The 26,632-nt window shown below is 44.1% G+C and overlaps 2 protein-coding genes across 5 annotated transcripts in view; one reads left to right on the forward strand and one right to left on the reverse strand.

Annotated features, from left to right (window-relative positions):
* SGSM2 (small G protein signaling modulator 2) overlaps positions 1-11,463 on the forward strand; it is a 104,036-nt gene extending 92,573 nt beyond the window's left edge. For 2 of the 3 annotated variants that reach the window (XM_042442627.1, XM_042442629.1), the window contains 5 exons: positions 1,741-1,823; positions 3,491-3,600; positions 4,600-4,696; positions 5,772-5,939; positions 9,085-11,463. In XM_042442627.1, the coding sequence (XP_042298561.1) occupies positions 1,741-1,823; positions 3,491-3,600; positions 4,600-4,696; positions 5,772-5,939; positions 9,085-9,173 (547 nt within the window). In that variant the 3' untranslated portion in view covers positions 9,174-11,463. The remainder of the gene's footprint in view (positions 1-1,740; positions 1,824-3,490; positions 3,601-4,599; positions 4,697-5,771; positions 5,940-9,084) is intronic. The other variant, XM_042442628.1, reaches the window with a different exon arrangement.
* Positions 11,464-15,954: 4,491 nt separating this feature from the next.
* MNT (MAX network transcriptional repressor) overlaps positions 15,955-26,632 on the reverse strand; it is a 71,967-nt gene continuing 61,289 nt past the window's right edge. For both annotated transcript variants that reach the window (XM_042442612.1, XM_042442613.1), the window contains exons 5-6: positions 19,540-19,732; positions 15,955-17,554 (exon numbers count right to left, since the gene is read on the reverse strand). In XM_042442612.1, the coding sequence (XP_042298546.1) occupies positions 16,842-17,554; positions 19,540-19,732 (906 nt within the window). In that variant the 3' untranslated portion in view covers positions 15,955-16,841. The remainder of the gene's footprint in view (positions 17,555-19,539; positions 19,733-26,632) is intronic.

Raw genomic sequence — 26,632 nt, forward strand, 5'->3', positions numbered from 1 at the left:
CTTTATATATCGCCTCTCTGTCAATGACAATTGAAGCGGCTTACAAGTTAAAAATTACATACAGAATCCCATATCCCAATATCCCACCCTCCCCTAAAACATCAATTAAACAATTAACAATTTAAAATTGTACATTAAAATAAACAAATGGAGCAAATCGCGGATTCAAAGGGGTGGCAAGTTCAGGATTGGTGACCAAGTTTTCTGTTCAGGACAGGCCTGAATGCATTATTCTTGTATTGGTGTCCATCTGTCTAAGTTATTCTTTCTCACCTTCAGTGAGCCCTCCACATTCGTTGGGTTTAGGGGCGCAGGACCACCCACTATTTTTTTTTTTTTGTATCTGAGAAAACACCTATTTAGGAATCTCTTGGTCCTCCATTGCAACTCTATAGTCAATCTCCAACTGAAGTTGACCATAGACTCATGCTGGAGGACCTACGAATGCCTACAGAAGTGTTTTCTCTAGGTATCTCTAGGTCAGTGATGGCGAACCTATGGCACACATGCCAGAGGTGGCATTCAGCGCCCTCTCTGTGGGCACATGTGGGTTTTGGGTTACAGTTTGGACACTCGGCCTCAAAAAGGTTCACCATCACTGCTCTAGGTCTTCCATTGCAACTCTGTGCTCAACCTCCAACAGAAGTTGACTGTACATTCACACTGGAGGACCTACCAATGCCTACAGAAGTGTTTTCTCTAGGTATCTCTAGGTCTTCCATTGCAACTCTTTGGTCAACCTCCAACAGAAGTTGACCATAGAATTATGCTGGAAAATCTACAAAGAGTATTGTTTGCTCTGAGAATCTCTAGGTCCTCCATCATGCCTTTATGTTTAACCTCTGGCAAAGTCACATTGGAGCACCAAAAGTCAAAGCTGCAGATGTGGAGGGATGACTGTACACTGTAGATATAATGCAGTGTGATACTACTTTATCTGCCATAGCTCCACATCTTAGAGAACCCAAGGGTTTGTAGTTGGTGAGGCACCAGCCCTCTTTGGCAGAGAAGGCTAAAGACCTTGTAAAATGTCATATCTCAGGATGGCACTACTGCACTTAAAGTGGTGCTAGACTGCATCATTTCTGCAGTGTAGATGCACTCTGTGCAGTAGTCTTGTGTTTTGTTTTAAATGAAGGAATGATGAGAATGGTCCATCTGAGATGGACATGCAGTAAACACCTCTTCCAATTGAAGACACCTTTGAACCAAAGTCACACACACAGCATACCTACCAATGCTGCTCCTTTGACAATGTCTCTTTGCTGTACATAGGATCACAACACCATCATACTCAGAGGACCCATTCACCCCAGTGTGATTTAAACTTTTGTAAATGTGCTTAAGTTTTTTGTGGGGTTTTCTGGCTATATATGGCCATGTCCTAGAAGAGTTTATTTCTTATGTTTCCCCAGCATCTGTGGTTGGCATCTTCAGAGAATGCTGGCATGGAAATGAGCGTTCACATGTGTAGGTTTGCAAGTCTCTTAAAGACTTCTCTGGGCATTACTCGGTCCTCCAGCGCGATTCTGTGGTCAAATTCTGTTGGAGGTTGACCATAGAGTTGTGATGGATGAAGCACCTCTTCAAATAGGGACTTGGTTCAAATAGGATCCTATTTTATTTGGGGACTCCTTCTGAAAGCATCCCCTGAACCAAACTCAGATAAAGTTTAATGTTCGGAAAACATATTCTAGTGTGTCATTCTATCTTTTCCTCCAACTCATCCCACGTTTGCAGCTATGTTTGGGAACATTTAGATGTTGGCTACGTCCAAGGAATGTGTGATCTTCTGGCTCCTCTTATGGTTATACTTGACAAAGGTAAGAACATGTTGTCCTCATGGTCTTCCTCTGGTCATATGTCAGAGCCATGTGACATAGTAGTTTGAGTGTTAGACTACAACTTTGGAGGCCAGGGTTCAATTTCCAGCTTGACCATGGAAGCCCACTGGGAGACTTTGGGCAAAAGTCACATTCTCTCAGCTCAGGGGAAGGCAATGGCAAACCTCCTCTGAACAACTCTTGCCAAGAAAACACCATGATAGGGTTGCCTTAGGGTCACCATAGGTTGGAAACGACTTGAAGGCACACAACAACAACAACTACATCAACAACATGCCCATTTTATGTCATATCTACCAACAGAGCTCTCTCTTATCTGCATTTCAAACATTATTTAGCCAAAAGTGCCCCATTGTACACACAAAGGGGATGTCAGAACCCCTTCATTCATTTATTCATTCGGGGTTCTGTCATGATGAGGTAAAGAGTTTAGATTAAGTCATCTAAGTCAGAATCCACCTTCAGGCAGTCATTCAGGGTGCATTCTGCCATGAGGGTTGGAGAGAGAGAGAGAGAGAGAGAGAGAGAGAGATGGACAGACAGACAGACAGACTGCAGAATGGGGGCCAGTGAATAGGCTCTCACACACAAATAGGGATAGAGATAGATGAGCGTCTATAGAGAGGGAGTAGAGATATAGATAGATAGGCATTTTTGGGAAGGAGGACTGCCACCATGGGGAATGGGCCGGATGGTCACGTATCGCAGACAGGCAGTTTTATGAGGGCTGGATGGGTAACAGATACCTTAGATGCATACATCCTTAGATCTTTCCTAGTTAAAGGAACTAGGAACCAAATGGCTACTTCCTCCCTTCTTCCTCCCTTCAGCACAAAGGGAAGAATTTTACATCAAAGTTGACCAGAAGAAAGTGCCATTTGAAAAAACAACCAAAGGGGAGGGGTCTGGAGGATTTTAAAGTGCTGTCTCTATCTGGAGTTCTCCAGATTCTGCAAAGACGTGGTCCCGGGTGCTTCTACATTATCTTTTACAATAAACTTCTTGTTTTACATTAGTTTTGGTCAGAGCAATCCCAAGTCTCATAGGGGAGATAGCAGGTGGCTTGGAGGAACCCAGATGTTTGCAACTTTAGTGATTCAGGAGTGTGATAATGGGAACTGACATGTTACGTTAATGGGGCTTTTAATTTCTCATTTCATACTTTGCATGCATGCATGTTCGGTTAGACCGTTAGAGGGTTTAAAATGGATTTGTCACATTGATTTTTGACAAAAGGTTTATGTCTTAAAACGAAGAGTAAATTGGCTTCCCCCCAAATACAATTAATATAGGCTGTGCTATTGCAGAGTTATCGCAAAAGGGTTTATTAGTCCTGAGATTTATTTTAATAGAAGTGCTTGATTGGTTGGATTAGGATGCAGGCCAAATCAAGTCAACAACAACAACAATAATGTTTTATTTATATCTCACCTCTCTAGAAGGATCTAGCAGTATAGTATGTAGAGTATGTAGAAAGATCTTGATGCACCTTTGAGACTAACTGAAATAAAGAAGTCCTAGACTAAAGTCTGCTTCCAATGTCAATGTATCAAAGCATGTGTAGGATTCATTAGAAGGCCGATTAATAAATATCTTTTTATGGTCATAGTTCACATAAATTAAGAGCTCTTTGGTTCTTATTTCAGATGAGTTGGCCTATAGCTGCTTCACCCATCTGATGAAACGGATGAGCCAAAATTTCCCCAATGGAGGTGCCATGGACACACATTTTGCAAACATGCGGTCCCTTATCCAGGTAAATCTTTGTAGCCAGAGGCTCAGTCCAACACAGTTGTCCAGTTTACTATTTAAAATGAAGGTGGACGAAATGAGGGATTGGTAGGTTGCAATATGAGACAGCATAGGCAATGGGAAGGAATGCTGGGAGCTGGAATCAAAAAACAACTGGAAGGCCATACTTTGCTTGAATTAAAAGATCTGTAGCTTCTTTGTTTTGCAACAAAAGTTTTGGCCACAGAGGATTCACCCACCTGGAACTGAACTTCTTGTCATTGCCTGTTGAACAAAAATGCCTCTCATGGGCCCCATACGTTCTGAAACTGTCCCCAGGTCAACTGGATGGGCATTGTGGTCATCTTGGTACAAAAAGGGTTTTGGTAAGGCATCAGAAGGGTGCCCCCTCCATAAAAAAAAACCCTTGTGTGCCAAAGTAACCTTGCAACCTCTGACTGTTTCTCAAACCCCAAAGAAAACCAGAGGCACCTTAGAAACTGCAAAGCCGAGGCTCTGCTAATCAGGGTGCATCCACACTGTAGAATTAAGGCAGTTTGACACCACTTTAACTTCCATGGCTCCATCCTACAGAATCCGAGGTTTGTAGTAAGGTGTGGCACCAGCACATTTTGGCAGAGAAGACTAAAGACCTTGTAAGACTCCAAATGATGTTTGAAGCGTTTATGATGTTCCAGCATTTATAAGTGGTGTTGAACTGCATTATATGTACAGTGTAGATGCACTCTAAGTCTTTATCCCTCCTTTGAAAAATGGTCTGGTGTCAGCTTAATCACTGCAAGGCTCCTTCCTTGAATTCATAGGCAAAAACTTTTGGGGGCTAACCTTACAATTCCTTTTTCTGTGGTCTTCGATCATCAAGATTAAAATCAGAAAGCGTTGCAAGTCACTGATCGTGAAGCTGTGTTTTGTCTAATACTCTCCATTCATCACAATAAGACCTGAAGCATGATTTCATTTCCATTTGGTGTTTATGGTGTGGGTTGTTTTTATTATTTTACAGATTCTGGATTCTGAACTCTTTGAACTGATGCACCAGAATGGAGATTACACTCACTTCTACTTCTGTTACCGCTGGTTTCTTCTGGATTTTAAAAGAGGTACATTTTTTGCACCTAATAATGATTCTACAGACCTTGGAGGGGAAGAAAAATACCCCTCTTATTTTGGACCACAGCTCTCAGAAACCCCATGCTGGTTGGAGGGGGTCTGGAAGCTGTTGTTTAAAAGTAACTTGTCCAAACTCTGGAAAGAATATTAGAGATCATCTAGCCAGTGGTCCTTAACCAGTGGGTCGCGAACCCTTTCACAGGGGTTGCCTAAGACCCAGGGTTGGCGCCATCATCTATGGCCCCATACAGACAGGCCAAAATAAAGCTGCTTCGGGTCACTTTGGAGGTATGCTGTTTAAATGATGCATGTGTCCCAAAAGTCTGGAAGCCATGCCAAAGCCACGATTCAGTCCTAAGGACTGGGGCACAGCTTTGGAGCAGCTTCCGGACTCTTAGGACGCATGCATCATTTAAGCAGCATACCTCCAAAGTGACCCGAAGCAACTTATTTTGGCCTGTCTGTATTGGGCCTATAATACTCTAATGCCTTGGTTTTCAACCTGTGGGTCACAGCATTAGGAAGGTTGAGAATCTTAGCCTTCCTGATTCTGTGTCACGTTTCACAAAAAAGTCAAATGGCTTTTGGACTACAAGTCCCCGAATGCCAGCTTCCATGTTGCTGATGACAAGTGCCAATTTCCAATGTTGGCTGATGGGCATTGTGATCCTGACTGGCAGTGAATTTCAAGGTCCCTCCCCATTGTTTTTCTGTCACTTGACCTCTTTCATTAAACACAACACATTCACACACATACACACATACCAGGGATGGTACCAGGGACCTTGTCCTTGCCAACCATGGCCATCTGGATGGTCATCTGTCAATGGGGATGCTTTGATTGAGAGTTCCTGCATGGCAGGGGGTTGGACTGGATGACCCTTGGGGTCTCTTCCAACTAGGATTCTGTGATTCTATGCTTCTAACCATGTCCTCCATCGCTATCAACTCGTCCTCGGGGACTTTTTATAAACTTGATGATCCCCCATTATGGGGAAAACTGTTGACATTTCTATGCGCTTGAGTAATTGGATGCTCTTTGTAATGTCTATTCCTCCCCTTCAGAATTGTTGTACGAGGATGTATTTACAGTGTGGGAAGTTATTTGGGCAGCAAAGCACATCTCTTCAGAACATTTTGTACTTTTCATTGCCTTAGCACTGGTGGAGGCCTACCGAGAGATTATCCGCGATAACAACATGGACTTCACCGATATCATCAAGTTTTTTAACGGTAAGGGAACAAAGTTCGGAGTGGCGTTGGTGCTGGTTGTTTTTCCATACAGTGTGTGTGTGTATTGCTTTCAAGGTCTAAACATCCCCTTTTGGTTTGCAGCGCAAGACCACAAGCTTGGTATCTTTGTTCTAAGCAAAGATTAAAACTAATCTTTGCTGCATCTTTGGGGGTTTGAAAGAACCTTTTGTGCTCATGGCAGAAGATCGGAAAAAAAGGAACGACGAGTTTGCTTCCGCTCACTGCTGTTTTAAACTGGCTCCAGTTTTACTTCTTAGGGTGCCTTATGTTTTGGACAACTCCCATAGGCTCATAATTACAATGCGAGGATGAAATAATAAATAAAATACAGTTGGCCCTTGTTATCCGCTGGGGTTTGGTTCCAGGACCCTCTGCGGATAGCAAAATCTGTGGATGCTCAAGTGCTGATATATACAATGGTTCAGTAAAATGGTCTCTTATATAGGTTTGCTTTTTGGAATATATATATATATATATATACACATACACAGTGGGTCCTTGGTATCCGCTGGGGTTTGGTTCCAGGACCCTCTGCAGATAACAAAAATCCGTGGATGCTCAAGTCCCATTAAAGACAGTGGCATAGCAAAATGGTGTCTCATATATAAAATGGAAAAATCAAGGTTTGCTATTTGGAATGTACACCTTTTTGGGAATATTTTCAAGCCATGGATGCTTGAATCTGTGGATAAAAAAATCCGTGGATAAGGAGGGCTGACTGTATTTTTAAATATTTCCAAACCCTGGATGGTGGAATCCATGGATAAAAAATATGTGGATATGGAGGGCTGACTATAGTAATGACATATATAGCAACTAGGGTGCTACTTACTTTGTGACTTTGGGCCTATGGAAGTTGTGTCTAAAACACTAGGATGGACCACAAACAGATAATTAGATTAATGCGTATCAAGTATATTGCTCCAAGAGCCCCTTAATCTCTCCAGCAAACTGGTCCCATATACATCTCAGGTAAAGTGGCCTTTAGTCAGATCTAGCATTGATTTTGCTGTGTTGTTGCTATTGTTCAGTTGTTGTTGTGCCTCATTTACATTTATACTGGCTGCCTGGCTTTTAGGAGTCAGATATGATATGGAGGTGTCCTGCGCGCCTCCGGGAGCCCTAAAAAGAACTCGCTCCTGGGTTAAAACTCGATCACATACTTTGTTGTGTCTTTTATAACCAGTGCTATAACCGGCTTATTGAGAGGCAAGCCGGGTCGTTCTGAATTATTTTACATTTTATATTAATTATTTTGTATTTTATATTGTTGTTGCAAAATTAAATGGTCAGAGTGGATGCAATCCCATGTCCACCTTGGAGGAAAGGCATGGTTATACATGTGGGTTTTTGCTCAAATCTCCAAGGTTTATTTGCTAGCAGCCGCTCCTAATTCCATCACAGGGTTATGTTTAGAGGGAATATTAAAGAGGGGCATGCCCCATATAATGTTCCATGTCCTATGGGTGCTGTAGTTTGCACCTTATTTCTTTGCATTCCCATGCGCTGAGCCTCTTTGTTTCGCTCTCAGGTCTGGGAGTATAGCTCCAGAGTGCTGTGGGATTTGCATGTTGCTCCATGGGACAAAGCTCAGGCCAAGCCTTTAACCTCTCCAGCAAACTGGATAAGGAATTTGTCTCGTAAGCAAGATCATGCAACCTGGGGTACTCCAAACGTTGCAGAATGGCAATCAATGGTGGAATTCCAAGTATAGCCGTCTTAGAAGTTTATCACACTAGGGAGATCCCACTGAAAAACTGGATTTAAACTAGATTCGAATTTAAAGAAAACTTGCAAATGCGGAGAGTTTATCACACTAAATGACCCCCAAAGTGAAATAACGCGAAGTTAAACTGAACGTAAAGCAGAGAAAAACGGCAGCTTTTTACTTTGGGGGGGTTTCCGACAGACGCCGCCTGGTAAACTTTGGGCATTTGCAGGTCTTTTGGCTTTAAATCTAGTTGAAATCCCGTTTTTCTTCGGGATTTGTGATAAACTGTAGCATCAGTATGTAGAGAGATCTTGTAGCACCTTTGAGACTGACTGAAATAAAGAAGTTGGCAGCATAGCAAGAGCTGATGGGCAAGAAAGAAAATGGCCAGGTAAACCACTGACAACTCCTTGTGTATCCAGGGCTGTGCAAATACTATAATTCCATAGGAGATCACAAAGGCCTGAATACTATTGCTAGTCCCAATTGAAGTGGATTCAATGGAATTAATGGGATTTACTTTGGATGACCTTATTCATTTGGTGGATCTATGTTTGCTGGGACTGGCCAGTAGAATTTAGTAAAGGAACGGGAACCATGCAACCCTCCAGATGTTGTTGGACTGCAGGCCCCAGCAACCCTTGCCAACCTATCCAATGGTAAGGTGGTGCTGAGAGTTGCAGTCCAATGGCATCGGAAGGGACACAGCTTTCTTATATGATTTAACTGAAAGAACTCTGAATGTGGCTTTCAACTTGGTTGCAAATACCTGCACCTTGGAGATGTTACATTTTTTGCTTTGAATCCAGCCACAGTGGATGCTGGGAACTGTAGTTGAACAAAAAGGAACTGTTCCAAGAAGTGTTGAGGCTACAAAATGTGGTGGCCTGTGTCTATTGAATGTCAGAAGCCAAAGGTGGGCAAGGCTGAACAGAATGCTTTTAAAGAATGGCCTGGGGTACTATATTGTTTTAATGTATTTTAAGCATTTTTATCTTTTTAAAGCATTTGAAATTTTTGCATTGAATTTGCTTTAGTTATTATAGTAATTTAATCCTATTTTAATGTAATGTTTCTGTCTGTTGTTTTTTAAGGTTGTAAGTCGCCCTGAGTCCCAGTCTTGGGAGACGGGTGGGATATAAATACTACTACTACTACTACTACTACTACTAATAATAATAATAATAATAATAATTAATAACTGTGGTTGTGAAGTGAAACAAGGGCTCTTGCAAAGCTCACTGCTCCCCCAGAAGTGGAACCATTATTCACCATTATTTAATGGGTATAATTTCCATTGATCAAGCTTTTCTGGGTGGATCTTTTCAAAAAGACATTCAGCACAGCATGCACAGAGTCCCACTAACATTTTACTAACCCCTTGCGTCTGTGTGCGCATGTGCTTTTGTGCAGAGATGGCCGAACATCACAACGCCCAGGAGATCCTGAAGATTGCAAGGGACTTGGTCTGTAAAGTGCAAACGCTGATCGAGAACAAGTGAGCCCAGAGGCGAGCAGACGGAGGAGCAACTGGCGTTGCTGGCGAAGCCTTTCTGGGACTTTATTTGGGGGGGGGGAGATGGGGAGAGCGCATACCTGCACTGGTCACTTCAACCGATGTTTAAATTGCATCTTCCATGTAATGTAGTAAATACGTCAGATGTTTCATCAGAAAACAAGGGAAGGTTTGGAGAGCAGCCCAAAGGTGTTGTGTGTGTGTATGTGTATGTGTGTGTGTGTGTGTGAGTGAGTCCTCATTCTGATCAGTGAATGTTGGCACCCTCCAAGTGCTTCTTGCCTATTTTGTTTTCCCCGTCTGTTGCATTTCTCAGTCGCTTAAGTGCCTCCCCACACTGGGATGCCCAGCCGGTAAGGTTTATAGGAGGAATCTTTCCTCCTTTACCACCATGCCAGTTGCAAGTTGAATCTTGCACCTAAATTTTGCAAGGCTTGTCCACTTCATAGTACCCCAGTGGAGAGGTAACCAAACGCAGCCTTGGTCATGCAAGAACATCTCCTGTTCGAAGCGGTGGAGGTTCCTACAACTCTTTCTCCTCCTTGGATAGGAATCTGAGTAGGCCGAGTCAGGGCCTCCTTTTGCTTATAAACCCCCAGTGCCTCTGCAGCTTGTGCAAATGAGAGGCAGTCATCTCCCTCCACTTCTTCCCCACCTCCCACTTTCAAGGCTTACTGGGAAAAGACCAGTGGGAATAAGTGCCAAATGCAGGTTTCCCTCTTGTTACGAAAGGGATTTCGTACTTCACTCTGGAATGGTTTGGTTAACCATTTGGGGGGCATCAAGAAAACAGACCCCGGCAAATACAGGCTTCCCTCTTGCTATGAAAGGGATTTCGTACTTCGCTCTGGAATGGTTTGGTTAACCATTTGGAGAGCATCAAGAGAACAAACCCTGCCAAATACAGGTTTCCCTCTTCCTATGAAAGGGATTTCGTACTTCACTCTGGAAAGGTTTGGTTAACCATTCAGAGGGCATCGAGAAAACAGACCTTAGGAAAGGGAGTTCATATTTCACTCTGGAATGGTTTGGTTAACTGTTTGGAGAGCATCAAGAGAACAAAGCCTGCCAAATACAGGTTTCTCTCTTCCTACGAAAGAGATTACATATTTCACTCTTGAATGGTTTGGTTAACCATTTGGAGAGCATCAAGAAAACAGACTCCAGCAAATACAGGTTTTCCTCTCCTTACGAAAGGGATTTCATACTTTGCTCAGGAATGGTTTGGTCAACCATTTGAAGAGCATCAAGAGAGCAGACCCTGCCAAATACAGGTTTCTCTCTTCCTATGAAGGAGATTTCATACTTTGTTCTGGACTGGTTTGGTTAACCATTTGGAGGGCATCAAGAAAACAAACCCTGCCAAATACAGGTTTCCCTCTTCCTATGAAAGGGATTTCGTACTTCACTCTGGAATGGTTTGGTTAACCATTTGGAGAGCATCAAGAAAACAGAGCCTGTGGTCCATTAAAGGTGAAAAAAGAATCAGAGTAGAGAACATAGCAAGCATTCTGGGTGATATGCCTAGGTTTTTCTCCTTAATTCTGAGGGCTAGAAATTTTTTTATAGATTGGATGCTCAAAGGGGCATTGAATTCAATGGATGCATGGGGCGCAAGTTATGTGAGAGAGGCATCTTTCTCTAGTGCCAGTCTCATGCCAGTCTCGGTTTGTTCTGTAGATCTGCATGATCACATGGGGAAACGGCCTCCTTGGTTTGCACAGCCTTTCATTTCCAGCTTGCGGTGTGCATATGCGCGCGCATGTGTGTGTCTTCGCATGTGTCCAATTTGGAGTTGAATTTTCTAACTGCAGCCACCCTCCCAAAAGCCTGCATGGTGGCGCAAGTGCCACAGAAGGGGGAGTGGGGCACATGCCCTGAAAGCGTCATTGAGCTGTGTTCGGGTGCTCTTTCTTTTCTTGTTTTCCTTGGAATCCAAGACAAAACTTCTATCAGGAAACGTGACTTCTTTTGTAATGCTGGCATGCTCGCTGTCCCTTCTGTCTGTCAGGTTTCACCCCCTTTTTTGTGCCCAGTGTTTGACCCATGCATGGTTCTGCTGGACAGTCTCATGGCAGAGGACAAAACGGCGTTCTTCTTTCTCTACGTTTTCACTTAGCGGAAAGGTCTACGTGACAAAAAAACAATAACACCCTTCACACCGAGGGGATAGATGTTTTACAAAATCGAAGCATTGCACTGTGTTTTTGGAGAATGTATTATACGACACTTTACTACGTTAAAAACAACAACAAAAAATTAATGATTTAACTGTGGAAACTTTGTTGTACTTGTTTATTATACCGTCCTGGCATCATGAGTATTTTATGAATATTGTGGACTGCCTTATTTATTTTTTTCAGGAGCAGAATATATATATATATATATACACACACACACACACACACACACACACACACACACATATCGTTGAAAGATTTTTCTAATGGATGCCATGTGTTCTTTTTTTAATTGTGCCGCCCATCATCCCCTTGCATGAATGTTAAGAAAAGGCCCACTGGCTCTGGCCAGAGGACCATCTGTGCTGGCAGGACGCTTCCCATTGTGGCATGAGCTCTTCCCTGGCACCAAGAGTTGGCATTCAATGGCACCCCGAGCACCAACTTGCAAGCCACCTCGTCCTCGTCCAATCCATTTGTTTGCAAGGGATGCAGGATAGGATTTGATATGCAAGTAGGCCACTGCGTTAAGAGAGAAAGTGAGGTGCCACATGGAGAGTGGCAGAAGCCACCTCTTCCATCTGGAGGGAAATCCAACCGTTGCATTGGCACAGTGCGTGTTTGTCTGCCGCTCTCCTCGTCTCTGAGAGCGTCAGCTGGCCCAAAATGGTGGAGAGATGCTTCTTTTTCTTTCTTTTTGTAAAAATGATAAATTGTCCAAGATAGGAAGCTGCTTTGTAACATGCTGACCCAACCGTGCACCTACTTCCGTAAAGGCAACACGGTGGATTGCAATGCTCCAAGCTGCCCTGCTGTATTTGGAACGGGTAAGAATCCAAACTCAGACTTTGCCCACGCAAAGAGGAAACTCACCTGGAGTCAATGGTGGAGGACAAAAATTGTGTGCAGGGAGATACAGGCGTTGTTGTTGTGTGTCTTCGTTTCCAACTTATTGCAATCTTATTGTTATAAGAACAGACTGGGATGTTGTACCATCTCAAAAAAATCTGATACGATTTACATATGTCTATCTATCTATATACACAGTATCAGATTTTGAATGCCAATTCTTGCTGCCAGGGAAGAGCTGATGCTTATCTTTTTAAAGGTGATTTATTCTTTTATTAACTATCTGTTTTAATACTGTAATAATTTAATTCCTTTTTAACGTACTTTTTCTATGTTTTTAATCGTGCTTTTTTTTAATGCTGTGAATGCAGAGTCCCATTCCTGGGAAAAGAGCAGCATACAAATAAATATAATAATAATAATAATAATAATAATAATAATGAGAGCGAGTGGGTTTCCATGGCCAAGCAAGGATTCGAATCCTGGTCTCGAATCACAGTCCACTCTTCAAGCTGTAGCCCAATCTTTGACAAGAGTCATGCTGGTTCTTATTACTAGCCATCAGACCTTCTATTATTATTATTATTATTATTATTATTATTATTATTATTATTATTATTAATGTTGGCGTATCTGTCCTGTGTTTTTGTTGGTCAGATTTATTCAGAGGTTTGCCATTGCCTTCCCCTGAGGCTGAGTGTGACTTGCCCAAGGCCAGCCAGTGGATTTCCATGGCCAAACGGGGATTCGAACACTGGTCTCCGGAGTCACAATCCTAGTCCAAGCTCCAAGCTGGTGCCGGTACTGAGACCGGAGGGTGAAAGTTACAACAAGCTTTCAGGAAGCTCTTCACAAGAGGGTGCCTGAAAAAAGGAGGTTCGCCATCAAACTGAAAGTGGGAACAGATAGCAGAGAGGTAACACTTAATGGATGCGAGGCACAGCCATGAATCCAAAAGTGTCATCAGGAACTCCAGCACCAGCAATGCGGGGATGCTTTGTGACTTCCTGCGTGGCAGAATGGGGTTGGACTGGGTGGCCCTTGGGGTATCCTCTGACTCTACAATTCTATGAATATGTGCCCACAAAAACACAGATCCTAAGAAATATGGAAACCCTTGGTGAAGTCACCCTCTCCCTGAGAGGAAAGCAACGGCAAAACCACTGCAGGCAAATCTTGCCACGATAAAAATGAGACAGGTTTGCCTTTGTGTTTCTGCAAGTCGGGAACAACTTGAAGGCACGCAGCAATGGCCAAGAACCAATGAGGTCTCCGAAAAGTTCAGGGTGTCCCCAAATTTGCAAAAGTAGGGAGAGGAGAGAACAAATCCTCCCAAACATAAATCCGAAAGGCTACCTGTTGCAGCTTGTTTTTTAGGTGCTCCAGCGGAGATGACCTGAATCGAAAGGTTCAAATTGCAAAGGAGGAGATTTCAAGACAGCGTTCCTGATGGTGAGAGTTGTTTGATATTGGGACAGATTGCCTTGGTCGGTGGTGGGTTAGAATCACAGAATCCTAGAGTTGGAAGAGACCACAAGGGTCATCCAGTCCAACCCCGCCATGCAGGAACTCTCAATCAAAGCATCCTTCTCTGGAGCTTTTGGAGCATGGCTGGGAGCCACCTGAAGGTTTTCTGCAATGGCAAGGACCTATGGACCCATTCTGATTCCAGTTGAGGTCAAGCATACTAGAAAAGGTGAAGCAGAAAGAGTGGAAGGCCGCATGCTAGATGGATGGACTCTAGTAAAGGTATACATTTTCAGAAACTAATTTGAGCCGTGGAGGAAAAGAGTCTTGGAGACCTCTCATCCACAGGGTTGCCATGGGTCGAGATCAACACGAGGGCAGTTAGCACAACAAAAATGGTCAGTAGTCAAGAAACGTGTGTGCAAGGTGCTAGTGTGAAATGATTGTCTGGAGGAGGACATGACAGTCCGTCCAACTGAAACCCTGAACAGTCTTGCTTGTATTAGGACAGAACTGAGTTGGACTCCCAATTTAAACGTCATTAGTATAGGTTGACTTTTCCTATGCGTTTCACATTTAGATCTGGGTCCCATCTTCAAGATGTCTCATGATGTACATGCAAAATTGGAAAAACTCTGCAATCCAAAGCATTTTGGATAAGGGAGGCTCCACCTGTGTTGCCATCTAGTGCTACTGCAATCCAGTAGTTCTTGGCTTTAGCACTAGGTGGCAAACGAATCTCACTTTCAAGGCAAGCCAGACGCAACAAGTGGAGGGCTATGATGAAATATTGCAGTACACAAGATTGCGACTTGGTGTGCCAGCCAGGAATGCCCACGTCTAGAATCCCGCAGCCAGGCGTGCCAACTTCCAGGAGCCTTGAACGTACATTGGATCTTTTGACCAAAGATTTGGGTATGTGTCCTGCACTGAACAGTTGCCAAGATGGCCTGTGTGGGTCCTTCCAAGTGTATGGTTTGATAGGGCCTTATCTCTTTGCTCCAGTTCTTCCTCTTCCATCTACTAATCACAAAGTTGTAGAGTTGGATGAGAACCCAAGAGGTCATAGAATCATAGAGTTGGATGAGACCACAAGGGCCATCCAGTCTAACCACATTCTGCCATGCAGGAACTCTCAGTCAAAGCATCCCCAACAGACGGCCATCCAGCCTCTGTTTAAAGATCTCAAAGGAAGGAGACTCCACTGCACTCTGAGGAAGGAGTGTGTTCCACTGTCAAACAGCCCTTACTCTCAGGAAGTTCCTCCTAATGTCAAGGTGGAATCTCTTCCGGGAGCTTGCATCCATTGCTCCGGGTCTTATTCTCTGGAGCAACAGAAAACAAGCTTGTTCCATCCTCAATATGACATCCCTTCAAGTATTTAAACAGGGCTATCATATCACCTCTTAACCTTCTTTTCTCCAGGCTAAACATCCCCAGCTCCCTAAAGTGTTCCTCATAGGGCATGGTTTCCAGACCCTTCACCATTTTAGTCGCCCTCCTTTGGACACATGGCTGTAGTTTCTCAATGTCCTTTTTCAATTGTGGTGCCCAGAGCTGGATACAGTATTATTCCAGGTGGGGCCTGACCGGAGCAGAATGGAGTGGCACTATTACTTCCCTTGAGCTAGATACTATACTTCTATTGATGCAGCCTAAAATCGCATTTGCCTTTTTAGCTGCCGCATCGCACATGTTCAACTTGTGGTCTACTTGGACTCCCAGATCCCTTTCACACATAGTCTCCTTCATCCAGGTGTCCCCCATCCGATATCTGTGCATTTCATTTTTCCGCCCTAAGTGCAGAACCTTACAGTCCTCCCTGTTGAAGTCCATTTTGTTAGCTTTGGCCCAGCTTTCTACATACATGACAGTTGACCATCCAACTCTGTTTACAACAAAGAAGAACCCGCCACTGCCCAAGGTTGACTGTTACACTGCCAAGCTCCTCTGTCAAGATGTTTGTCTTAATGTTTAGTTAGAATCTCATTTCTTACGATTTGTAACCATTGTTTTGGGTCCTATCCTCAGCAGCAGCAGAAAACAAGTTCGTCTTCTATTTGACCGCCCTGTAAATATTTAAAGATGGTTGCAGTACTATTATTCCGCCTGGATCTACATGCAAACCCATTGAGCCACCCTGGCTCTCACTATTTCAGCATGCTTTTAACCAAAGGAAACAGCAAGGAAAAAAAATAGTACCAGAATCATTGCTAAAACCATTTTTCAGACTCACAAGCGACAAGGTCCAGTTGTAAGTAGTAGTTTGGGTTTTTGTTTTAAACCTTTTTATTAGACAGAGGATTTCCTTAAAATGCCATAACAAGTCACAGTGATTATAGATGGTTTTACTGAAATGCAAATATACTGAAAGGAAAAAAAAATCGTAACAGGTTTTGTTTTTTTAAATATGGTTTACCCTGGTCCACCAAACCATCTGTTTTTTGAAAGATGCTTATTTTAGTTTTAAAAAGATGCTCTGTCTTTTGTCACCAAAAGGAAAAGGGATCCGTGTTAACGTTGTGTCTAATATTCCTGCAAAAGAATCAGCCTTATTAGCAAAGGCCTTCATTGATAAACGTAGTTATATATATATAACTAGTTATATATACATATATATATGTAGCTACAGGCAGGTAGATATATATATATATATATTTCTAGGATTTCGTTTTTTTTCTTCTTAATCTATGCGAAGTCTCGGTAAAGAGATCAGCCGTTTAAAAAAGACAAACCTACAAAGAAGCAACACATCAAAATAAAAAAGGTGGTGGTGGAAAACAAAATTAAAAGTCTTAAGAACATTATTATAGTCATATTTCACTGATTACATGTAAAAGGGGGGAGAAAGTTAATAATCACCGTGAAGGACTGTCCATTAAATGTTTTTGCTGATTCGGGGAAATTCAAGTGCTGAAGCAGCCCTGGGGGCTCTCCCGTTCCCCCACATTACCAAGTTGCTTAAGGTAAATCAGAAAAGGGAGATCAAAAATGGGGAGGGAGTATCTTCTGCCTGTATCCCGCCCCCGACCTCTTGCACAATCATCTTGGCACTCTCTCACACTCACTCTTGCATACATACACATACACAATCTTTCTAACACATCTCAGAACAGGGACACGGTTGGAATGTACGGAGTTGCTGCTGGCACGAGTTCCTAAGCCAGCTTCAAGGTGCTCACTGGGAACGGAGGCATCGTGACCATCGTCACGGGGTTCAAGACCGTCTGCCCCACCAACTGTTGGTGATGCACCACCTGAGTCCCGACAGCAGGCTTGGCCATCACCGTCGGCTGCCCGAGGCCAGCAGTGCCGTTGACCTGCTGCTGAGAAATGGTGTGGCTGATGTGGCTGACCACTGGTTGGCTGACGGCCACAGGCTGCGGGTAGAGGGGGAGCTGCTGGCTCAGGTGGGCGACGTGGTTGAGGGCGGCCGGGTGCACGGTGATGTGGCCGATGGGCTGGGCCGTGGTGGTCAGCTGGACTGGGCTGGCAGTGGAGGAGGGCGCGATGTGGGCGATGTGCTTGGCTTGGGGCCCTTGAAGGACGTGGTTGACAGTCTGGATGACCGAGGCGTGAGTGGTGGCCGTGTGGGCAATAACAGTCGATTGCACTGTGGAGGCTGCCACCAGGTGAGTCTGTGCAGGGACCATGGCCTGCTGGGGCTGGAGTGGTGGGTGGGTGTGGGGCAGGGCATGCTTCTGCGCCAGGGGCAAGACTGATGGGTGGTGGGTGGCGGTGGTGGGCGCGGTGGCCGCAGCAAGGGGGGGGACCACTTTCAAGAGCTCGGGGTGCTGGCGATGGGTGAGTTTTGGCATTGAGTTCACAGGCCGGTCGTCCTCCATATCCTCATCTATGTTGTCTTCGCCTTCTGCAAAGGGGGAGCAAAAATAAATAAATAGTGAGTTAGTTAACATTCACATATCCACACGTCATTCACATATCCACATTTCACGAAAATTTCATAAATATAAAACACTTCATTCACATATGCACACGTCATTCACATGTGGATGACATGTGATTGAATATGTGATTGATAGAATATGTGACTAATATGTGATTGATAGAATATGTGATTGATTGATAGAATATGTGATTGACAGAATATGAGACTGATAGAGTATGTGATTGATTGAATATGCGACTGATAGATAGAATATGTGATTGATTACTTGCAAGGAAAGTAGTTGCAAAATAAATCAATCAAAAATTATATATATATTGTTAGAAAAACTGGGAGTATTCTTCATAATTTTAACTTGAATTGTAAACTGCCCAGATAATTCTTCTGTTATGTGATTGATAGAATATGGGACTGATAGAATATGTGATTGGTAGAATATTTGACGTGGTCCAGATCCAGGTTGACCAATTCTGTAAGAATAAGGCCTTTGCAGCAGATTTCAGCATGGAGGACAAACAGAAAGAATCCTCAGCAGCTATTCTCAGTGACAGTGGTCCAAAACACTGCAGAAAGAATCTCATTTGATTTCCCTGGTTGAATGCAAAAGAATCTTAGGATCTGTAGTTTATTGTGGCACCAGAGTGCTCTGAAAGAGAAGGCTAAATGTCTCACAAAGCTACAGTTCACAGAATTACCTAACATTTAGCCAGGGCAGTTAAAGTGGTCTCAAACTGGATTGTTTCTGCAGCGTGCTATGGACAAGAGAAAGTTTTTTCCTAGGGCTCATTTCTACTTGCATTAGTTTAAATACTATGGTAAGTACTATATATACTCAACTCTAAGGTGGGTTACAGACCGCCATTTAGGACGCACTCCGCGCGTGCTAGGGTTAGGAAGGGGCGTGCTAGGGTTAGGAAGGGTTGCCCCTTCCTAACTGGCCCCGTTTCCAACACGCGCGGTGCGCGTCCTAAATGGCAGCGTCCATCCACATGGGCGCTGCCATTTTTACGTCTTGGATGCATAGCGTCCAGACGTGCACCGGAAGTGATGCCGCGAGTGCGCACCTCGCGCTTCGCGGCGCCACTTCCAGGGGCCAAAAAGGAGCGCCATTTCAGCGCTCCTTTTTCGCTGCGGCTGGAAACCTTGCGGTTTGGCTGCTGGGGCTTCCCGCTGCAGCTAATGGCAGCGGTGGTGGTAGATCGCCCGCTTTAGGGTGGTCTGTAACGCACCTAAGTCACCCTTATGTATAAGTCAAAGGCAGATTTTGGGGCCAAAATTTATGGATTTTGATATGACCTGTGGATAAATCGGAGGCAATACTTAATAGGCACAGGTGGGGGTGAAAAATAAACACATGCATATCAAAACGGATGAAAAGGCAAAGCAAAGAAAATGGTGACTATATTAGCAGTGACTATACCTTGTAACATTGAATTTTAACCCAGAAAAGATGACCAAACACAACTGCATATATAACTGTCATATACAGAGATGTCTTATTCAAATCTTTCAAAGCCCAATTCCACTTGGGGCTCCTTTGAGGACAAGAGCAAAAGAGTTGTCGCCACCATTTTCCTGCCTAGGCATATAAAATGGTAACAATCAAGGTTTGCTTCTTGGAATTTGTATGTTTCAAACCATGGATGCTTGAATCTGTGGATATAAAATCCGTGGCTACAGAGGGCTGACTGTACTGTACTTACACTGACCCATGGATAAGCCGACGGAGTTTTTTGGGTCAATTTCTGGACTAAAATTGCTTGACTTACACATGAGTATAAGCAATAACTCATGTCAAGAAAATAAAAGCAAAGGAATGGACAGTGTTTTTAAGCAAGCAAACAGGTTTGCATGAACAGGTTTTGCTCTTAGGTGCACAAATGTGCAGACACACAGAGCATGGTGCAGTTAGAACCAAACAACGGTGCCATGAGGCATTTCTGCCGTACCTGATGCAGTCGAGGTAGATGCTTGATCGTCCTCTGGCTGAACTGTCTGTCGGATAATCCGGTCGATTTCCAAGATATCCATCCACTGGCTCAATTCATTCTTCAGCTCTGCCAGCCGCTGCTGTGTGGCAATCTTCTCTCTTGCCAGCCGCTCCATCTCATGTTCATACTCTTTTTCCTTGCGCTTTAAGGTCTACAAAGCGAACACTCCAATCATCATCATCATAAACATAACAACAACACAATATCCATTTAGAAACACTAATCTGAAAATGTGAGAGTATATATACAAACAAGGATATGCAGATTACCAACACAGCGAACAACTAACCATATTCGGAGGGCCAGGTGCAGATTTAAACCAGTGGTGTTGGCCAACCAGCTAAACATTAAATACATTAAATCAGTAAAGGTTTCTATCATCAGGCTTAAATGTTATACTAAGTGACCTGGCAGGTGAATGGGGAACCTGAAGGGTTCTAGTATTCATGTACCTAGTGTGTTTTTAGTGCACCAATAGTGCACCGGGGAAGGGCAACCTCAATGAAACATGCTCTAGTGCGCATTGCACCTTGAATTCGTGTGGAAAAATGGTGAGAAGAAAAACGGTATGGAAACTATCAACCCCTATGAGGAGTGACTTAGGGAGCTGGGTATGTTCAGCCTGGAAAACAGAAGGTTAAGAGGTGATATGAGAGCCATGTTTAAATACTAGAAGGGATGTCCTGTTGAGGATAGAGTAAACTTCTTTTCTGCTGCTCCAGAGCCGCAACAGATTCAAGGTACAAGAAAAAGAGATTCCACCTAAACATTAGGAAGAACTTCCTGACAATAAGAAATGTTCAACATTGCCTCGGAAAGTGGTGGTCTCTCCATTTTAAATAGAAGCTGGATGGCCATCTGTCAGGGGTGCTTTGAGTGTGTATTCCTGCATGGCAGAATGGGGTTGGACTGGATGGCCCTTGGAGGTCTCTTTGGATTCTAGTATTCTATGAAGAGTTGGAAGAGACTCAAAGGGCCAATCGTGGGTCAGTGGCAATTTTACAGAGATTATTTTCAGACCTACGGCTGCACACTTCCTCTTCTTTGTGCCCTTCTAACCCAGCCCTTGTCTTTGCTGTAACTAATGTTCCAGTCCAGCCTTCCCGCAAACTATCAAACCTGCAGCAGAGCAGCCGATGAAGGACTCAAGTCCTGCAACGCAGAAGCCAGGCTGGCTGGGAAGCATGAATGCATGAATCAAGTTCAGTCGTGACGTCGCTACGGCATTTGTGGGCGAGAGGGAGGGAGGCAGCGAGAGCGGCTCCAAAGGATGAGATCAGTCCTCCAGCCGCACGTGATTTGACTCTGCTCCTCCACCACTGTGGTCTGAGTGGAGACTCCAGAGGCCCACTCAAACCAAGCATGAGACACATTTGTAGTGCAACGCAGCCAGTCTTGAGTGCAACAGGCTCCCTGGTGTAGCTTGGTCTTAAAGCACTAAAGGGGACATTTCCCTGTGGCATCTGACAGCAGGTATTGCTCAACAGTGTTACCCATGTCTGGTAGCATTTAGCAGTAGCATGTACATTTCCATACCGCTTATCAGTGAACTCAGCACTCTCTACACCGTTTACAATCTGTAAGCCAATTGCCCCCCCCCCCCCCCCCCAAGGTCGGTCCCCCTTTTCCTGACCTGCAAAAGGATGGAAGGATGAGTCAACCTTGGAACCCTGGGATCGAACTCAAAACCTTGTGGCTGCAGTACTGGCATTGCACCACTGCCACAAGGTTGTGAGTTTGATCCCAGGGCTCCAAGGCTGACTCAGGGCTCTTGTGTGTCACCACTAGGCACTGCTGTCTGTGGCATGGAGTGCAGGAAGCTTGGTGCATAATGAGACAAACCGTTAGGCTAACTAGCTCAGTGCTGGTCACTGGCAGAGCCTTGGTTTAGTTTATTGGCACCGTGCTCCAAGTCCCAGTGAATGCCACCTATTGTATGCTATAAGAAGCTGGCTCATGCACAGTCAGAACATAGCTGCATTTTTGGACTACAACTCCCAGTATCCTGCAGTCAGCATGACACCATGGGATTTGGAGAGCCATACTACAAAAATGTGAGCTGGCATGATGGAGTGGTTTGAACGTTGGTCTAGGACTCTGGAGAGCAGGGGTCAAATCCCAACTCAGCCCTGAAGACCCAGTGGGTGACTGTGAGCAAGTCACACTCTCTCAGCCTCAGAGGAAGCCAATGGCAAACTCCCTTGAAGAACGTTGTCAAGAAAACTGCCACAGGATCACTGTATGTAAGGAATGACTGGACTACTGTGTCCAGTTCTGGGCACCACAATTCAAAAAGGATGCTGAGAAGCTGGAACATGTCCAGGGGAAGATAACTAAAATGGTGAAGGGCCTGGAAACCATGCCCTATCAGGCAATGCTTAGGGAGCTGAGTAATTTGGGAAAGAGAAGGTTGAGGGGCCACCTGAGTAGTAGTAGTAGCAGTAGTAGTATTTATATCCCACCCTTCTCCCAAGACTGGGACATGAGAGCCATGTCTCAGTATCTGAAGGGTTGTCATGTTTAAGATGGAGCAAGCTTGTTTTCTGCTGCTCCAGGGAATAGGACCTAGTGCAATGGATTCCAACTACTGGTAAAAAGATTCCACCTCAACATTAGGAAGAACTTCGATTCACAGAGGTGTTGCAACAGTGGGATACCCTCCTTCAGCGTGTGTTGGAGGTTTTTAAACAGAGGCTGGATGGCCATCTGTCGGGGTGCTTTGATGGTGAGTTCCTGCATGGCAGAATGAGGTTGGACTGGATGACCCTTGGGTTGCCTTCCAACTCTGATTCTATGATTCTCTACCAAAAGCATGCCCCTTTCTTACACACAATCTAAGCAAAGCTCTGTTTGCACCCTCGCACCCATTCTTCCATGTCCAGCACTAGCACGGCTCCAGAGTAACAAGAAGTGAACAACTTGAACTTCTCCTCCTGTTGAGAAGCAACGTAAATCAGAGGGTAGAGCAGCAGCTGCTCTGGTTTGGCAAACCCACGTCTGCAGTGTTGCCGGCTTCCCTCCATGCCACCCACGCAATCACAGCACCGAGGTATGCATCCCATGTGTTCCACTTCTGAAAGACAGACATATCAAACGAGATATTTCACATTAAGCCTCCCAGCCGCAATGTACAGTATTTCCCTTAAGTAAGTCCTATTGATTTTGATGGAGTCGGCTCGCAAGGCATAAGATCGAAGACTTATTTGGGATTTCTGCTTATGGTTGAGTTATATTCTTCATGTGAAAAGTGTCTGTCTTTCAGTCAGGCGTCTGAGTAGAGAAATCTAGTATATTGGCTGTGGGTTCTGAGAGCCGTATTCCCCCAAAGTAACTTTCCCAAACTCTCACTTCCACACTTCTGCACCCTGAAATCATGCAGGAAGGCACTAGGAATCAGAAACCAGCCTCAAAATATGTCAATATCTCCCTGACTCCCTCCTAAATCCATGCAGAGGGAAATATAATTAAAAACAGAGCTTTCTGCTTTCAAAGTCACAACAACCATGCGCCCTGAACACACAAATTCAGCATGGACCAGCAAATAATTCCTCTGTCTAGCCCGCTTACATACAGCCAGCTGCAAAAGAAAAGTAACTCCTGGAATCAAGGTTGAATTCTTGAATCAAGATTCAAATCCACCCCGTCGCCCCAAATGATGTGCTCCCTCCAGTTACGCCAGCCCCCAAGGGACAACAACAAACTACAATTTCACAGCATGGAGCCATGGCAGTGAAAGTGGTGCCAAACCGGATTATTTCTGCAGTGTGGATGCAGCCTCAGTCAGGCAAGCTGGAAGGACACTGCAGGAAAGGTGGCTAATTCAGATATTGGGGAGGAGAGAATGAGAGGGACAAATGCAAGGTGCCCATCAAGTAGCAAGGTACCCATCAAGGCTCAAAGGTTAGCTGTCTTTGATAAATATAACAACACATGGAAAAGGGAAGAGCACTTTTCTCCAACCAGGTCACTCCGGATATACGGATCTGTTCAGTCAACTACAGAACGCTGACTTAAAAAAAAGACTTCAGTCATGTTGAGGGTGGGTAGGATGCTGCCCACCGGAGGAGACGACATGGAGCAATGCTCTGGTTTGGTGTAAGACAACTTGATATAGCAACTTTCCAGGGTGCTGTGTCCAGCTCTGTAATGCAGCTAAGCCGGAGCCATAGGGATGCACAATGCTCTTAGGCTAATTCCAAAAGCTCTTTGCAAATCAACAATTCAGACTTTTGCCAAGACCAAATAGTCCTTTCCCCAGTGCTTGAACTACCATATATACTCGACTATAAGTCGACCAAATGTATAAGCCGAGGGCAGGTTTTGGGGCCAAAATCACACATTTTGATATGACCCGTGGATAAGTTGAGGGTCAAATGTAGGGGCATGTAACCAAGGATCTAAAGGATGAAGCAAAGAAAAAGCATGTGAAAAAAACTTCCAGTGGGCATTTAGGGTTGCTCACCCTGAAGGCTGGATGGATGGGAGAGTTGAGTAGGGTCGGTGCTTCCAGGACAGATGACACTCTTGCCTTTTCACCCTTTTTAATAAGACTTAAAGTACAGTACCTGTAAAGTAAGTCGACTTAGGATTTTGGGGGATCAATTTTTGACTTTTTTAAAAAATACATTTAAATGTCATACATTGTACAAGTTATGTACAGAAATCTAGATGCTCTTGACTTAAAGAATAATGCTAATTAAAAAAGCTGGTATTTTTGACTAAATTTTCTGAATTTATACAAGAATATATAGTATACAGTAGGTTTTGTTTGACTGGGAAAAGGCATAGCTGGCACATCAGACAAAGCTGGGCCCAAGTACTCCTAGCCGGCACTTAGGAGTAATCTTGGCTCCAGAAACAGAGATCGATCCAAGATTACTCCTAAGTTACAAACCTGCTCCTTCAGCTAAATGCAACCATTCAGAGCAGACATCTTACCCAGTTCCCAGACCTGAGAACCACCAATCCACAGACCCTCCATGGATTAGGATCCAAATTATGAGGGTGTACAGACTAGTACTTTGTGCCGGCCTGGACCCAAACTAGGATTCAGCATGGGCTGAGCGTTTACATGCTTGAAACTCTTGTACCGGCACCCAGGCACCATCTTGGCGCACGCCTGATATGCAACCATGATGACATCACTCATGCACAGCACCCAAACATGGTGCTTATGGTGCCCATAGCAGTGCAGATAGGAGCCGCGGCTCCTTTTCGTACTGGGTTGTGCAGTTGCCGCATCCCCAATCCAGTGCTTCGAGGGGTGGCATAGAGTGTTTGTACAGCCCCTATGGTTTTACCATCGCCCTTCCCCAAACTATACCAAACAACAGGTCCATTACAGAGAAAAAGGCTCAATGGCAGTTCATAATCACAATGCAAAGTACAGGATGCACAAGACGTATTGCACATATTGCACCATGAACAATCTCATTTTGAGTAGCCATGTCTTATTGGCTCAGGAACAAAGAGAAAATTGCACAACTGCAGTTCATAGCCGCAAAGTGTATGCATAGTATAGGATGTACAACACACAATGCAACATGAACGATCTCATTTTGAGTAGCCACATTTTATTGGCCCGGGAACAAAGATAAAAATGCACAACAGCAGTTCATAAGCGCAATGCAAAGTATAGGATGCACAACACATAATGCACTATTAACAATCTCCAATTAACAATCTCATTTTGAGTAGCCACATTTTATTGGCACAGGAACAAATCATGGATCTTCCCACTCCCTCTTGCATGCACAGCTCTGGTGAGAACACCCTGCTTTCTTAAACAGTTTCAATGGATGCCCAACTGGCATGCCTTAAGGCAGTGCTTCCCAAACCTTGGTCCTCTACTCCTCTGGATATTTTGGATTTCAGCTCCCAGGAGTCTTGCCTGTTGGCCAAGCTGGTTGGGACTTCTGCAAGTTGGAAGTTCAAAACCCCTGGAGCACCAAAGTTTGGGCTTTAAGACCTTTCTCCAAACCTGGATATTAAAACCAGAGTCAGATCCTGAGTTGGAGACAACTTCCAACATGGGCACACGGATGGGAGAGGGTGGGACTGTATTGGCACACAACTTGCTCCAAACTTTGATAAACCCTGGCTGAAATCTGATTCAAGAGTTTTACATTGGAACCTGCAAACAATTCAGGTTCCCAAAACCCATTCCAAACCACAATTCTCTGCTTCTGCTTTTGCTGCGCAGTTGCAAACTGTCATTTGTTGCAATGGTACGCATGAGTTAAGCATTTGTAATTGGACATATTCTCTGAGCTGAGCCAAAAAGAATGAAGTCAGGGACAGAGTTCACTGTACTTTTACAGAGATTTGCCCTGGTCCAAATGTTTGCTCAGTCATTTTCCATCAGTGGGCATAAACCAGGCAACATGACCCGTTTCATTTAACTTCCATCCTAATTCCTGGAAAGCAATCACGGTGACCTCAAGGCTAACACAGCTGAAAACTGCAAGCAAATACCATTTTATGAGCATGACTGGGGGACAGGGATGCAATTATTCCTTTTTTAAACAAAGACAAAAAACAAATCTAGGTACTGTATAATTTTTTATCTGGATATAGACTTAGGTAGGGGTACACTCCAGAGCAGTGGTTCCCAACCTTTGGTCCTCCATTTATTTTGGACCTCAGATCCCAGAAGACCCAATCAACTTGGCCAACAGTCAGGAATTACAGGAACTGGAATCCAAAACATTGGTGGCAGGACTTCCGTATGTCCAAAAATGGAAAAATAGTGACAAAAGAATGGATTGTGAAAGTCACGGGAATGGCTGAAATAGATAAACTAGTCATATGCATCAAAGAAAAGTCTCTAGATTGGGAATTGGGGTCCCATCTCCCAAGATTGTGTGTTATGTATATGCAAATGTTCCAAAATCCAAAACACGTCTGGTCCCAAGCATTTCATATATGGGAAAACTCAACCTTTGCTTTGGAGATCGGGAAGTCATCACTCTACCTTAAGCTCTGCATCATATTCCATGGTTAATTTTTGATTACTATACAATGTATATATGTTTGCTTGCATATAATGTAT

Source organism: Sceloporus undulatus, chromosome 11 (assembly GCF_019175285.1).
Source record: "Sceloporus undulatus isolate JIND9_A2432 ecotype Alabama chromosome 11, SceUnd_v1.1, whole genome shotgun sequence".
NCBI classification, from domain to species: Eukaryota; Metazoa; Chordata; class Lepidosauria; order Squamata; family Phrynosomatidae; genus Sceloporus; species Sceloporus undulatus.